Genomic DNA, 14881 nt, shown 5'->3' with positions numbered 1-14881 from the left:
GTGTGTTAATTTATGTCTGCACAGCATCAGGGTTTTGTTTTAAACCTTGAAAATATTCACTGAACTAATGCTTCTTTATTGCCCACGCATCAAGTGCCGTGATAAATTAATGGCACTTTTATTATTTTATAGTGTCATTAAATTTTTACTGATCACTCTGATACAGAGAAGTAGCAAAGGACACGCAGTTTTAAGGGAAGCAGTCTGTCTTACCAGGGAGAGGGGAGAAGAAGAAGATTGCTGATATACATAAAAGACATCTTGGAAAGGGAGCGGCAGTTAAAAAGAACAACAACAACAAGGTTGATCAACTAAACTGGAAGAATAAATGATGAGAGGAGGTAAAGTTAAAAAGAAGGGAAACAAAAGCTAAAAGTGAACACTTTCATTGGTCTCTCACATTGACCACGACCGCTGGCAGGCCACCAGTTTCTCCCTTAAATGACTTCAGCATGTCGCGCTCCACCCCGGCCGGCGCAACTCCGTTTACAGCGATGAGCCCCGTGCTGCACAATAACACATTATCATCTGCTTGTTTTTAAAATATTTGTTGGTTGCAGACCAGGCCGCCGAGAGAAGACGTGCGTCACAGAGGAAGAGAGATGAGGAGGAATAGAAGTTGTCGGAGCACAAGGAAGCCAAAAAGGAACCCTTGTCAGTGCTGTAAAGAGAGCTTTAATCTGGCAGACCACAGAACATGTGCTGCTCTGCCCACAGGGTGTATTCTGGGCAAAGGCGGGTGGCGGACGGCCCTGTGCATTGTGCGTACTCCTGCCCTATATTTACGCAGCGCACTGCCAATACTGACACTCCTTCAGCCCCTTTGTAAATAGCTCCAGGCTATAGGCAAAGCCATATGGCTTGAGAGCGTTCAAATACAGATGAAAGGCAAACACGAGTGAGGCAGATCACCAAGGTTTTCGTTCATAATACATACGGTATTGCTGGACTGGATTCTCAAAGTTTTTACACCAAGTACCACCTCTAAATACTTAGCTCTCAATAACGACCGGCAATAAAATATAGTAGTTTTGTAGGCTCACATGTTCATAGAAGAACTAGGCTTTTATTCTTAAAAATGTATCTATAATATTGCAAACCATAGTAACACTGCACAGTTTGAAGGTTAACACTGTGCTTAAATATAGAGGGGAAAAAAAAAAACGTTATTTAAATAATGAGCAGGGCGGGGTAGTGACATGGTACATTTACTTTTTTACATTTACTAAAGTAATTTTTGGGATATATTGTTAAAAGAGTACACTGGCTTAACAGACGGACCTTCAGTTCCATCGATGTTTTTCATTGCTGTTTTTAAATTAAAAATATGTTATTAACTGTTGTACAATTTGCATAAACAAATACATACTGTTTATATACTTTTTTACTCTGATGAAAAAACATCAGAAGTTACTATTTACTCAGAACTTGAGTATTTGTTTTTACTGAATACCTATTTACTCTTTAGAATTATTGAGAGGATTACATTTTATTCTTACTTGAGTCTTATTATTCCAGAGTAACAGTACTCTTACTTGAATACAAATTTTGGCTACTCGTTCTTGATAATGAATGAATAACGAACTGATTATTTTAAAATGTTTACAAAATGTCCATAAATAAATTGAAAATAAAAACAGAAAAGTCAAGTGAAAACAACCATTTTTAAAATGTTAAATACAAGTGTATTTTTACTTAAAAGTTAACTACAACTGAAATAAATTTAACAAATGTAGCCTACTCAGGGGCGTGGTGGCCATTGGGAATTTTGGGAAAATGTCCCGATTTTCCGAAACGGACAGTCTGTATCTGGTATCACATTTCCATAAATGCGACCTTTAACAGCTGCATAACTCTAAATAGCCACTTAAGTTTGATAATGTGCTGAAGTGGCTCCGGTAATATTGCGCACCTGGTGTGAGGCAAGTTGAAGGCTTGGTGACCACAATATGGAGTTGGGTGGATCACGTTTCAGTCATCAGTGTGGTCTGCGGCCCTCAAAAGACGTCTCAGAGCAAACGTCTCAACAGCCCGATGGAGACAAAGGCTGCTCGGCCCTCATCTGGTTTGTATTTTTATTGTAACCAGTTGCCATGTTATTTATAATCCTGCAGCCTTCCAGTAGTTTTTGTGAGTTTTGAGCCATTTCAACATTAAGCATATCCAGCCATGCGGTGAACCCACAGTTGCTTTCATGCCGACCGTTGCTCTCTTTTTTTTTTAACCCGCAGCTCTGCCTTTGTTAGGGCTAATGCAGGCAGCAGCAGAATCAACAGTAGCAGCCGCAAAAACTTGGCATCTGTTTCCATGCGAGTTGTCTTCAACATCTCATAGAGGAGACATGGCAGAATATTCCTCTTCCATTTGCAGTGCGAGGGCATCACCTCATTTGTTTGAAACAGAAAGGGGGAGGCTTTTGATTAAATTAAGGGGTCTAAATTGTGTAAGAGAAAGGGAGCTAAACCTTTTCTGGGCTTGCTGCCAAGTTGGCATTTATTGTTTGTTTTTTAATAAAAGAGTTTAGTAGCATTATTCAGAGTGACTTATTTTGCTATTTTTTATTGGAAGGAAAAGTCAAACGCTGACTCTTCTAATGCCACTTAAGGTTCCTTAATGCAAATGTAAATATGTGTATGTTATCTATTGTTGATATTGCATTGTGAATTACAACATGCTATATTTCTCAGGATATTAAATATACAGAAAACTGTTTTGGTCAATGTAATAATATAATTAGTTGCCGTTATATTGTGACTTGCACTACTTTTTTTTTTTAGACTGAGTATGAGTAAACTTGAATATTCACTGATACTGCGTAAATATATTCAACAATGCCATCATGTCTTGCAATTACGATGAAAATGTGTTTTATTTTTGTTACAGCAACAGCTGTTGTGAAAGCACGATAGAAATAAAGACGTATTGTATTGTATGAACAAATACTGCATTTTGTTGCAAATACCCAAAAGCCTTTTCCCGACTGGACAAATCATCATTAGACAGTTAAGTCATAGTGGTCAAAGTGCAACAATAACTCAGACTATAGACAACAATTTGTGGCGACATTTTTAGTTATTTGTCCTTTGTGGTTAGCACGACTAAACATTTTTTGTCCTGGTCAAAGAGGGGGCCAGAAATTCACCATGTAAAATAACAATTGAAAAAACTGTGGTGGTGATAGCACCAAATTACCTGACCTAGGATATGATTTACCTTCATGATTTGTTGGTACCACATGAGAAGAAGCTAAATGCCCACCAGCCCGCATTTTCTCTGCATTCTTTTGGGAAACAATTGGACAAAGCATTAATGTAAGCAATTATCACAATGGTACTCGCTGGCCGTGGTCGTCGTCTGGGAGCTGGGAGGGTAATCTAATTTGGATGGGCAAAGCCTTGTATGCCAAGGATTTACACTGCAGCTAAAACGCTTTGCTTTGCAATTTCCAAGACAGCGGTCGAAAAGGAGCAGAAAATTGCTTCCAGGGCGGCCGACCAGACAAGATTATATTCAAAGTCTTTGTGAGGGCTTTGCCTCAATAGAACCCTGGCATCACGCGCACACGTGCACGCGCATACATAGGGGCAGGCGGGACCTGTGTAACCATTACGAGCAATAGGTTAGGAGCAGTGTAAGCTCCATCTGAATATTTACAGGCTGAGATTTAGATAGGGGAAATGCACAATTGTAGTCATCAATACTGAGGAGAGGAGGTGCTCTAGGGCAAAAAGGCCACTTCAATAGGTTAATACTGCCCTTTCACCTTTTGATTCCGGCAAAGAACATGTCAGCACAGGAATACATTTTATCTCACAAGAACTCCTAGGTCATCACAAAGGCAAATGCTAACAAACGATAACATTTATATTGTTAGTTTGTGTACGTGTTGTATGGAACACATTGTTGTGAAAATTACTCAGCATCTATTCTACTTGTAATGCAGATGCGTAATATTAAAATGGTTTAAAGTTGCTGTAAAGCAAAAATTGGAGTCTTGCCTGCCAAACTTGAATGATAAAAACACTGGGGCTTCAAAACGCAACGCATGAAAAATCAAACCGTTGTCTCCGCTCGGTACGACGGTAAAACTGAGCCCATATGTCACTGTGAGAGTAAAAACATACATGCTTGTTTTGTCATTCACCCATGACGTGCAAAAACAGCATGTCTGTTTATAGCTGCAGTGCATAATAGAGAGAAACAATTCAAATGGTTACAAATGGCTTCAGATCCTCTGTATTTGACTGTAGGCATAGTGGTGCGCGTTTGAGGTAAAAGCCTCCTCTGGGTGAGGGAGTAAATAATGGAACAAAGTAATTGCCCTCAGCAGACAATAATACCTTTGGATTAATATTTCAAAAAGATAAATTGCAGAGGGGTTGTAAAAGGTTTCATTGTACTGAGGGGATATAGTAAAGACAGACAAATAAAAAGACAAGCCTCCCGTCGAGTATGAATATTTTACACGGCTTCGGATCAAGGCAGTCTACAGATCTACAGCGTTCTTCTAGGTCGGTGGCCAGGAAGGAAGGCGATGTAGAGATAAAGGTTAGGGAGGAAGGCATTGTCCTGATCGGACATACTTTGTATTAAAAGATGAATTGATCCATCTGTAAGCAGCACTTAGCCCAACCCTCAGCTTGGTCATTGCAGTGGGATAAATCAATATTTAATATCCCACTCTAACGGCTGCACTGGATGATCTTAACCTCTCCTTAATTCCATTTATGTTACCGTTCCTCAATCTTCTTGTAAATTCTCTGTCATGATCTGTGCTTTTGTTGTTAAGAATATCGGGGGGGAAACTGTGAATTGCGAATACGCGATTGATTCATGTTTCATGTCTAAAACTAAGTACAAGCAAACCGATGAAAAAATGAGGACATGAAACAAGTGGAAGGTGTCAGCTGATTAACACAAGGGAATGGGTTGACAAGAACAGGTGGAAACAAAAACCTCACCAGCAAGACAAGACATGGACACAAGGAAACAAGACGTAACATGAAACAAAGCTAAAAATAATCTAAACAACAACAAAGCAGATCATGACACTCTCACCATGACAAACATTCCAACAAGAGACTGGGACATAGCACATCCTATTTAAAGTAAGTCCGGTGAAATGCACACATTGTGTGATTACCAAGGTTAAAACCTTTCCAGACTGCTGGCTCATTTCAGCAAAAGGCTGAATCACTATTCTTTAGAGCAGCAAAAGGTTGACAGTGAAGGCCTCAATCTGTGAGCAGTCTTGATAAGTGCCCCTCTAATGTCAAAGCTTTCTAATTGGGCCGGTGTCACTAAAATAAGAGGTGACATTATTTCCACCTCCATTTGTCTCGCCAAGGCAAAGCAGTCTGGTGTTAGATGTCATTGAGAGACACAGGAGTGATGTAATGAAACCAAATAAATTGCTCACTTATGTAATGTGTTTTTGTTTGTCTTGGGAAGAACAGTGATACACTGTGTCAAGGAAAATCCATTTTAACCAAACATTTAAAGCAGTGCCGTAAGACGACTTTAATTGGTTCCTTGCTCGTAACTCAAAGCAGTCAAATCTAAAAATGATCTTTCGACCATATAATGAATGGACGTGCCATTAATCCATTCTAGCCTCCAATAATAACTAATAATATATCATTTTCAATTAAATTTCAGAAAAAATCCACTCATTATTCCCACTAACAAAGACACATTTTTGCTTCACCTTTTTTTCTTGTCGCATGGTGTTTGAAAACATAAATATAGTATATCAGTCTGTACTTTCCTTTTTGAATCCATACTTTTAGTACGCTGAGCTGAGTACTTTGGCCACCTTTGCTGTCCCCTTTCAGTGATGTTGCCCACTTTTCAGTAAAAGCATACTTGAATGCCACCTGAAGAGAAAGTGATCCACTCCAAAACCCAAATGAGAGGAAAATCTAAATACTTATTCATTGCCTCTTCTTTACATATACATTGACCTAGTTGAGGCTGTTGGTTAAAAGTGTTAGTTGGTGAAATATTAATGAGCACCGCTCCCAGTTCCTGCCTGCTCCTCACAGCCAACTGGCACCATGGCATCAAGCTAAAGAGAGCAGGACACCCCCCTCCCTTCTCTCTCCTTGATTGACTCATCGATTGAAGATATTTTTAAAGGGAATCCCAGGGAGTGTACGCTCCCGCTACAAAGCAGCCCCTGCCTGTGTCGAGGGACACAGAGGGCTGCGTGTATGCTTAAAGTGGGCAAAGACTTCAGAGTGGTGTGAGGCCACACCGGGCACTGGCATGGCCTGTCACGGCCTTCGCACCAACATCAGCAAAGACTCTCAATGCGTGCATGTGTACACTGCCAAACATCATGAAGTCCACCCTGGATAGAGTCCCATTTATTCTGAAGATTACATGTCTATTTCCAACACCGCTTTCCTTTTACTTCAGAAAAAGAAGCATCAAGGTACAAGATACCTGAATGAAACAATATATTTTTCATTATATGTTGTTATTATTAAGGTACCTTTGTTTGGTATATTTAAATACACATGTAATTATATTAGTTTTATGTTTAGTTTGATAGTAAACTTCAACTAGGAGTAGCATTAAACAGGTTGAAGCCTCTCTTTAGAAATATTGCTCACTATTTGCTTTTTTGCAGTTCACTACCACCAGACAGCACTCAACTCTCAAGTTTTTGCTCGAGCAAAAAAAAGAAGATCAGCCGAATGGCAGCTTGTAACTCCCCAAAACTCACAACTCCTGCTCACCACTATGAATCATTTGGCAACATGACATTGCTGAATAACAACATGAATATAGTTTAGTCAGGTGTTGTTCTCGTATACTCATCTCATACCCTTGTCTCTTCTGCCAATATAAACAGATTGTGTAGCAACATGGAATGAATAAATAATTGTTTTATGAGGTGTCAATGTTGGTCAGGTTTGTTTTTGGCACAAACACATTGTTTGGGTTGAGGGCCACTTCAGACTTTGCACTCTAAGTTGTGAGGTGACAGACACAGCAGAAATAGCACAGTAAGTGCAGACAATGACAGAATTGGCGATTAAAATAGGACAGGTTGGCACACCAGTTGTTTTTTTAGGTTGGGTCTTACTTGCACTGTAGTACCTTGACTACCTCAAGTTACTAAACATCAAATCAGTATTGGCCGTTGAAATACATTGACATTCTGTTTATCTGTATCAGCTCTCAAAAACAACCACATTTTCTGGTCCATATTTATTATAACAAAAATTAGCATCCAAATCGATGTTTTTTTTTTAGCCCAGAACTGTTAAAACTTAGAAAAGTCTTGGGCACTTGTAAATCATAAAATCACCTAATTGTCAATAAAATGCCTAACTGATGATTAAGATGTTCCATTTGATGAAGCTGTATTTTACAATTAGTTGTGTTTTAAATGAGAGGTCTTACCTTGTCAATTCTGCAGTTGTTGAGGCCAACTGCGGTGAGGGCGGACAGCTTTGCTTCCATGCCCTGGTGGTGTTGCAGCTGTTCCCTCTGGATCTGCTCCCTCATTTTACGAGCCTCCTGGATGGCCTTCATCACCGTGTCCTGGTCCCCGAACAGTGCCGTAGAGTTGAGACTTGACAGGATGTCTGCACATCCACACAAAGTAAATCAGTTGTGTCCCAAGGCCTGTTGCCCATTTTTAGAGGCTGTAATACTTCAAAACCTCACACAAGTGTTGTTTCTTTTTCTTTTTCTTTTTTTTTGAGGTCTTACCTAATGAGGAGCCACGGCCTAGGCCTACTCCAAGTGGGCTGGGGATACCACCCTTATTAGCGAAACTGTTTGGGTTGCTTTTGCAGCCGGGGAAGAGATTTTGCGTTGGAGAAGTTGGTGACTTGACCATGTCTGTTGTTTTCGGCCGTGCTGAAAGGTTGAGCGGCTGTGTTCCTTCCTCCTACAGTAGCGGAGATACACATAAGCATGAGAGAGGACAGATATGAACAATTTGGACTTTTATCCTTGTTGGTAGTATGCTCGACATTGTACTGTAATTCGATTAATCCTTTTCCTGTCTTCATCACCCTCCCTTCTGCTGAGCGGTGCCACTGTGATCTTCCTCACAGTTGCTCAGAGCCTTTGTTCACACTAATTAAAGCAGATTCTCTCTGTCTGTACATCTTCATCTGTTCTCCCTCCTCTCTGGCTGTGCACTCTGGTTGCAAGAATAAATAATGACCAGATACCGCCGCTGCCAGCGATCAAAGACAGCTGTTCATCACGTTGACTCACATTATCTACTTAATTAGCTTGTTTTCTCATTGGTGTATACTTGCTATTATATACTTTGATATAGAATGTGATTTTGCAAATGCCTAATTTGTATAGTTCTGTAGAAAGAGGAGGAGTAACAATTTTTGGTGACGTAGGCTTCATGCTTAAAGTGACTGGCAGCAATCGTTTGCAATATTCTCCTTCTTACATTTTACAGCTCACTACTGACATGAAATTAAGCAAATATTCTGTACAATACTGTACATAAACCTGTGTCAGAGTGAAAAATTGAGCCTTTAAAAGGTGTAAAAACACCCAAAGGAATTCTAGAATGAACACACAAACACACTGGAAAAAGTGCAGTCGATTTGCACTACTGCATTAAATACCGTATGATGCCGAACATGTGCTGGCCATGATCTACAGTCAACGGCCGGATGTATCAATAAGCAATATTTTAGTGTATATGAAGACGTGCTGCTGTTGGCAGCCTTATTTAAAGCCCAAGTGCCTCCTTGTCCAAACATATGGCTCAAACATAGACTGCCCCAAGGCCTTGTTATTGCTGTGCCAATAACAGTTTGTCATGCAGTGAAGCTGAAAGCACACAAACAAAACGAAAGGCGATCGTTTTTCACTGTGGTAACAGATGGAAGGTCACCACTATATAGTTGATTCCCACTTATACTATTATTTATGATTGTCCTGCCTGCAGTTTCTTTTTGTCTTCTTTCAACAATAAGTGGAGCATGTCTGATGTTGTGTTTACGATGCAGCATATGTGATCAAAAGTCAGTTGCTATGTGTACACGAGCCAAACATTCAGAGCTGTCCTCCTATGACAAGACATGATTTATGGTCTTTCTCCATTGTGATATTATTCAGTTGAGTCGCTCCAAGTGGCCGTGTGTTTCTGATTACTGCGGTGAGTGGGGATGATGTCCTGAATATGGCCTTTCCTCTCCACGGAGGTCTGGTGGAACCATGCCATACAGCAGCAGAAAATACAGCCAGCCTTTGATTTGTTTACAGGGCAAAAAAAATAAAAAGGGAAAAAACATCACTCCTTAGTCGTGAGCTTTTTTTCCAGTGTGTCATAATCCCATGGTAGCATTTTAGACACCACAAAATGTTTAGTAGTGGGTGGAGTTAAACAGAGAAGCCCCACAGATTGATGAGTTCTCGGAGGCCACTGTAGCATTCTAACAGCAGCACAGTTACTAATTTATAAGGAAAACAACTAGTTGGGTCAAATACTACTCAAGGCCTGGACTCAAAGCGTCGAAGGTTGTACCTTGATTTGAGTGATAGGACTGGCGGAACTCTTGTCGTTCTTCAGAGAGGAGGGGGAAATAGGCCCACTGGCACTGAGGGGCTGCGGGAGTGGAGGCATCTTGGCTCCAGGAGAGACCTGCATGCTGGCAAGTTGGGCAGCGTACAGTTGCTGGAGAGGAGACGGAGAAAGCCACAAGATGTTAACATCCAGATTGAGCCAACATTCAAAAGTTTTATATTCTGTCTTTTCCTCTCTCGGGCTTGTGTCTGCCCTCATCTCTCTTTCTCTCTTTAGTGTCTTTCCTCTCTTTCCATGAGGCTGGCAGAGAAGCTCCATCAAAGGTCTTAACTGTGTTTCAAAGGCGGAACCCAGAGAGAGAGAGCAGTCTTGAAAACCGCACAGAGATGGCTCGCGTTCAGAATAGTTGGAGCCCCTATTTTCCACTTATCACACAAAAAAGTTTTCTGTGTGATGCAAGTGTGTTTGCAAAGATCTCTCATAGATCCAAATCAGCTAAATATACAGCCTCCAATTTACATTTTTGGCATGATATTCAACACCACGCAACCATGTGAGACAGTCCCATTAAACAATACGAGAACCCTTAAAACGCCGTGGAATTGTAATCGTAGATTAAGTTAAACACAAGCATTATGAAGGCTTAGAAACCTGCATGAAAAAACACAGATTTTATTTTCCTTGGCGTCCTGTCAGTTATACATCCCAGTGACATTGCCACACAAGAGGGCGGTTCAAGTGATCGGCCAAAGACTTAAGAACTCTTCATCCTATTTTGAAGTCTTAAGCATAATTTTATATTCCCACCCCTGCTTATACCGTTGCGTGCTTAAATATTTTGGGGGGATAATGAGTTTAATATCATTGCATAATACAATATTTTGTTTGTACTTGTGTTTTTAAAGCAGACATAAATAGCTTAGGAGTGTGTCTACTTTCGATCCATTAAGTGTTGAAGTTAGCTTTAGTGTTCTACGGTAAATTGTGAAAGGTCTGGCAAATGGGACTAATAAGAAACAGCACTGCTCGATGTAGCCTTCCAACCTTTCCTCCTCGAGACACAATGCACCCTTTAACTTCGACATCATCCACCATCCTGAGACAAGGAAAGTCTTATGTTTTGTTAGTCTTATGTTTTGTTAGTCCGCAGACGCTTTCTGGGGGGAATCCAATTTCTCGACTTCGGGGCAATCAGTAGCTTGTGTGTCATTTCCTGATTTCTCTGTTCCTCTTGCCACATACAGACTGCATTTGTGTGAATGAAAAAAAAAGTAACCTGATCTTGCTAGGCTCACGTTCACTGCATAGATAGAGCCCAAGAGATAGACACCAAAGCCAGACCAAGTGCTTGGCTTTATGTCCTTGCACGTATCTACAGACAGATATTAAAGCACACGCATGCGCCTGTAAGAACTGTTATCTGCACCATATGGGCGTCAGTACAAATGGTCACTTCTTCAGGGGTTGTGGGGATAACAACAGTACTTGACAGGCGGAAATGACAAAGTGATTGTCTTCCCAGAAACGATAGCAGTCACCCCCTCTCTTCTTTTACAATCAGACCTCTGGTTCTTCTCTCTGGACTAGATAATGCCAAAAATGCTCCATAAAAAGATGACTGCTATCAACGTTGGGGTCCCATTCACTCCCTTTAGGCTACAAAAGACACAGAAGTCTGAAGTGAAGTCTGTTGGACAGATGTTTGCCAACAGACCTGTCCATAGGCTGCCCTTGACCTTGAGCGGGAGGAACATTATTGTCCCGGAAAAAGAGCATAATTAGACGTTGCCACAAATTAGACACTGTCGGGAGAGACGTTGTCAGCGCTGATTTGCAGGTCAGTGCCTCGGGGTGATAAGCAGTGCTTACCCTCTTAACCAGGAACAGTCCAGCTCCCAAGAACGAGAGAACAAAAAATAGAAGCAAGACCAGAGAATGGTGTGTTGGCCTACCATTCACTGCTCAAGGACATAATTGGTACCAATGTTGAGTTTTTTTTCTTCTTTTTTTTAGCATTACAGTTTGATGAATGACAATTATTACTGAGGGCCATGAAGGACAATGTTATGGTCGGTGTGATACTGATGGATGGGAAATGAAGCATCCGTGCCAAGGCTGTTCTACCTAAGCAAAAGACATCCACCAACCCCCCCCCAATTAAATATAATAGCTCTTTCTTCATATGGTCATGCCAGTCGTGGATAAAAGAAGGGGGAAGAAAAATCAAGAGAGTGAGGGTCATGTTGAACCCATTGAGCCAACTTACTCGGGTGATCTGAGGACAAGGTGAAAATCTGAGTGAATCTCTGAACCTTACAGTTGCCTTTGCTTTATTCCCACAGGGAACGTATGAGCAGCAATGAGTGTATTGTTATTAAAAAAAAATATTGTTTACATATTGTATTTTATGGAGGGCAAATTTCACAACTCACCTTAAAAAAAGGAGTGACTTTTAGGGGTTTGTCTTCATCGACAGTGCTTAGTCCTGTCGATTGTTTTAAAATCTTCAATGTTTCTCACAGGGAAACTCAGAAATGAAAAGTAAGGTCCTCCTTCCAATCTTTGTATTCCCTCTCTGATCGAGCGGAACCGATCTGAACGAGCATGGATTTAGAGTGAGTGTGACATGCACAAGGTCAGCCTGTTAGCCTGTGCTAATTAAAAACAAGCCCTGGAGTTGCACCAGAGGTTAAATAGGATGTGCACTTTTCTTTGGTGCCTATGACATTAAACTTAAATTACACTCTTTGCTGATGATGTTGGACAAAACTAATGTTCAATAGATGATGGTAATTAAAACATGAAGTCTTGTTTATTTAGGCAAATGTCAAAATGAATAACCACTCAATTTTATACAAATCTCTGTACTCCACCATACTACTGTTATACTTTCTCGCCATACGCCAAGAAAAAAAAATGTTCTGTGGAAAAACAGATGAGCCAGTTGTTTTGCTTCAAGAAAGGCTGTGGCTCAGTGTAGCAATAATGTGTTGGAAAACACAGTGGCAGATATTTGTCAGACTTGCCGCTGCCAGCAATGATGCTACGTTTCACATTTACCACTGTGTCCTGTTACACCGTGAAAGTAAAACACAAACACTTTGCCTTGAAACCATAACAATTGCTCATACCGATTAACTTCCACGGCATTTGATACGCCATGAGTATTATCCAGCGCTCACCACCCGATCATAATTACACACTACCGCTTTGTGTGTGTTTGTATGTATGTGTGAGTGTCTCATTCACCTCTGCCTGGCCTGCACGTTAAGCGCTGGGCTGGATATGAGGGCATTAACTGTGCTTCAGTGCACCTCACCATTTAAAAGGCAGAACAGCGCCAGCCCTGTTTGCCACAAGGCTTGTTGAGGCTCATTGCCCAGGGCAAGCAGGCAGACTGACCCAGGATAGGCCCAGATGTCAAGAGTGGAAGAAGGCATCCTGGTGCACTGTGCCGATGCTTTCCAGTCTGGCCCAACATCTGTCTCATCTGCTGGCATCCAACCTGCTCCTCTCCCGACCCCTTTATCTTGCTTGCATTCACCATTACTAGTTCTTCTACAGTATACACTGGTGCTTTGAGAGAAGAGTTTAGTTTATTCAATGACTAAATCTGACCTAGCCACCCTCTTTAAAAAGTTTGTTTTTTTATTAAGGAAAATAGCAGTCTTGATTTTTCTTCATAAAAATATTGAGTAATAACATAATTTGATCAATTGCAAACAATGATAGCCTGTTAATAGTGATTTAATGCTGCACTTTAATTATTTTTGCTACTCCTTCTGGTGTGCCCACTCTGGCCTTTAGGGGCAGTATAATATAATACAAATGAAGAAGAATCGTCTCTATTGCTTTTCTTGTATTTCTCCTGTGGATTCTTGCAAATCTCCCAGTGAACTCAACCTCAGCAAGTTTGTGCCCGCAAGCCAAAGCAGAAAAATCAGCCAAACTAAAGCTTTCATATTGAAAAAGCAGTACATTTCAAGGCACCACGGTATATTTGAAGTCTTCCTCTTTCAATTTTTTTTGCTCTCAATACGCACACAACCACAACCCTTGAAAGAGGGTGTATGCCAATCTCTCCAGGGCTGGAGGCCCCAGAGTCAGCCTTCCCATGCATTCTCTGCTGCTCACAACATTATGCACTCTATCTGTCCATCTGTCCCTCTGTTCACCACAGCCTCCATCCAGCTGCTCACCTAGCCACCCTATTAGTCAGCTTTCCATACGCAGCTAGCATTGCCGCACTGCTCGGGGTTACCTTCAAAGACTGGCCTCCTCTGCTCATAAACAGGCAAACAGCTGCTCGCTACAGTATGTCACATCTCTGTGTCCTGCCCTCCTCTCTCTTTCAAAGTCAAAAGATTCTCACTTGTTAATGATGGAATCTGTTTCTTCACATCTGCACTACTCATGCATTTACAACCAAACAAAAGACAATGTGCGGTCTTTCTTCACTCCCACTTTCTTCATGTTTGTCCCCGGACTGTGGTACACTGTTACTTATCACGTGAGTCATCAAAAGTAATAAGGACCCCTTTAAGATGTACTCTGTCTATGTGAGAACAGGTCTACTCGTGTGGGCTGCTTTTCATCTCTTACATTTTTGGAAGGCTGTGTTAATTTTTACCAGCAGCCTGGATGCACCAAAATGCAAAATTAATGTAAAGAAGAAATTGTGTCTCGGAGGAGTTGACTGACAAATAGACAAATCTGTATAGTTTGAGTTTAAGTAAGATCCGATTTCTTTATGCATAAAGGTATTGGTCTTAAAAGCTACGCTTATGGAAAAATTAAGGCAAATGAACCGTAAATTAATATGAAAGAGTGATTTTTTTTTTAATCTACTACAATTAGAATTGTTTACTTACTAAAAACAAACTTCAATCAAAAAGCTTTGGCATAAACATAAGTCAGTACATCATAAATCAGATCATGGAACAATATGTAAAGATGTGGGGTCCACTCAAGCACTGAACTTGACACTAGATAAATAAATGATGTATACATATGCTGGAAGAATAAGCCTACCGACAGACAAATTGAATCCGGTTTTTTTTGGGCCATTTTAATTTGATTAATTGTTCAGCCCTAGTTGGAACTATTGCTGCACTAGAGGTATAGCCATATAAAAATATTTTGCTGGGATACTTTGAAAACAACATATAAGGTCAATTGTGGCAATTTTAATGCTATTTCTTTTCGCTTAGTGCAAGGCCGAGGTATGGAATCGGGACACTGTATCAGCAGATACTCAAAATATGCAACTGAGGCATCCTCAATAATTATAGTGATTCACAGTTTTAAAGTAGAGGAAGTGTGCATGGAGTTTTTATTGCCTTTGTCTATCCATGCCCTGTACAA

The 14881-nt window shown here is 40.7% G+C and overlaps 1 protein-coding gene across 4 annotated transcripts in view; it reads right to left on the bottom strand.

Moving 5' to 3' along the window:
- sox6 (SRY-box transcription factor 6) overlaps positions 1-14881 on the bottom strand; it is a 123713-nt gene that overhangs the window by 18842 nt on the left and 89990 nt on the right. For all 4 annotated transcript variants that reach the window (XM_061276677.1, XM_061276679.1, XM_061276680.1 and 1 more), the window contains 3 exons: positions 9518-9667; positions 7726-7906; positions 7414-7598 (listed from right to left, as the gene is read on the bottom strand). In XM_061276677.1, coding sequence (XP_061132661.1) covers positions 7414-7598; positions 7726-7906; positions 9518-9667 — 516 coding nt within the window. The remainder of the gene's footprint in view (positions 1-7413; positions 7599-7725; positions 7907-9517; positions 9668-14881) is intronic.

The sequence above is a fragment of the Syngnathus typhle genome, linkage group LG4, assembly GCF_033458585.1.
Source record: "Syngnathus typhle isolate RoL2023-S1 ecotype Sweden linkage group LG4, RoL_Styp_1.0, whole genome shotgun sequence".
Classification (NCBI taxonomy): Eukaryota; Metazoa; Chordata; class Actinopteri; order Syngnathiformes; family Syngnathidae; genus Syngnathus; species Syngnathus typhle.
This window is presented reverse-complemented; position numbering and strand designations above follow the sequence as displayed.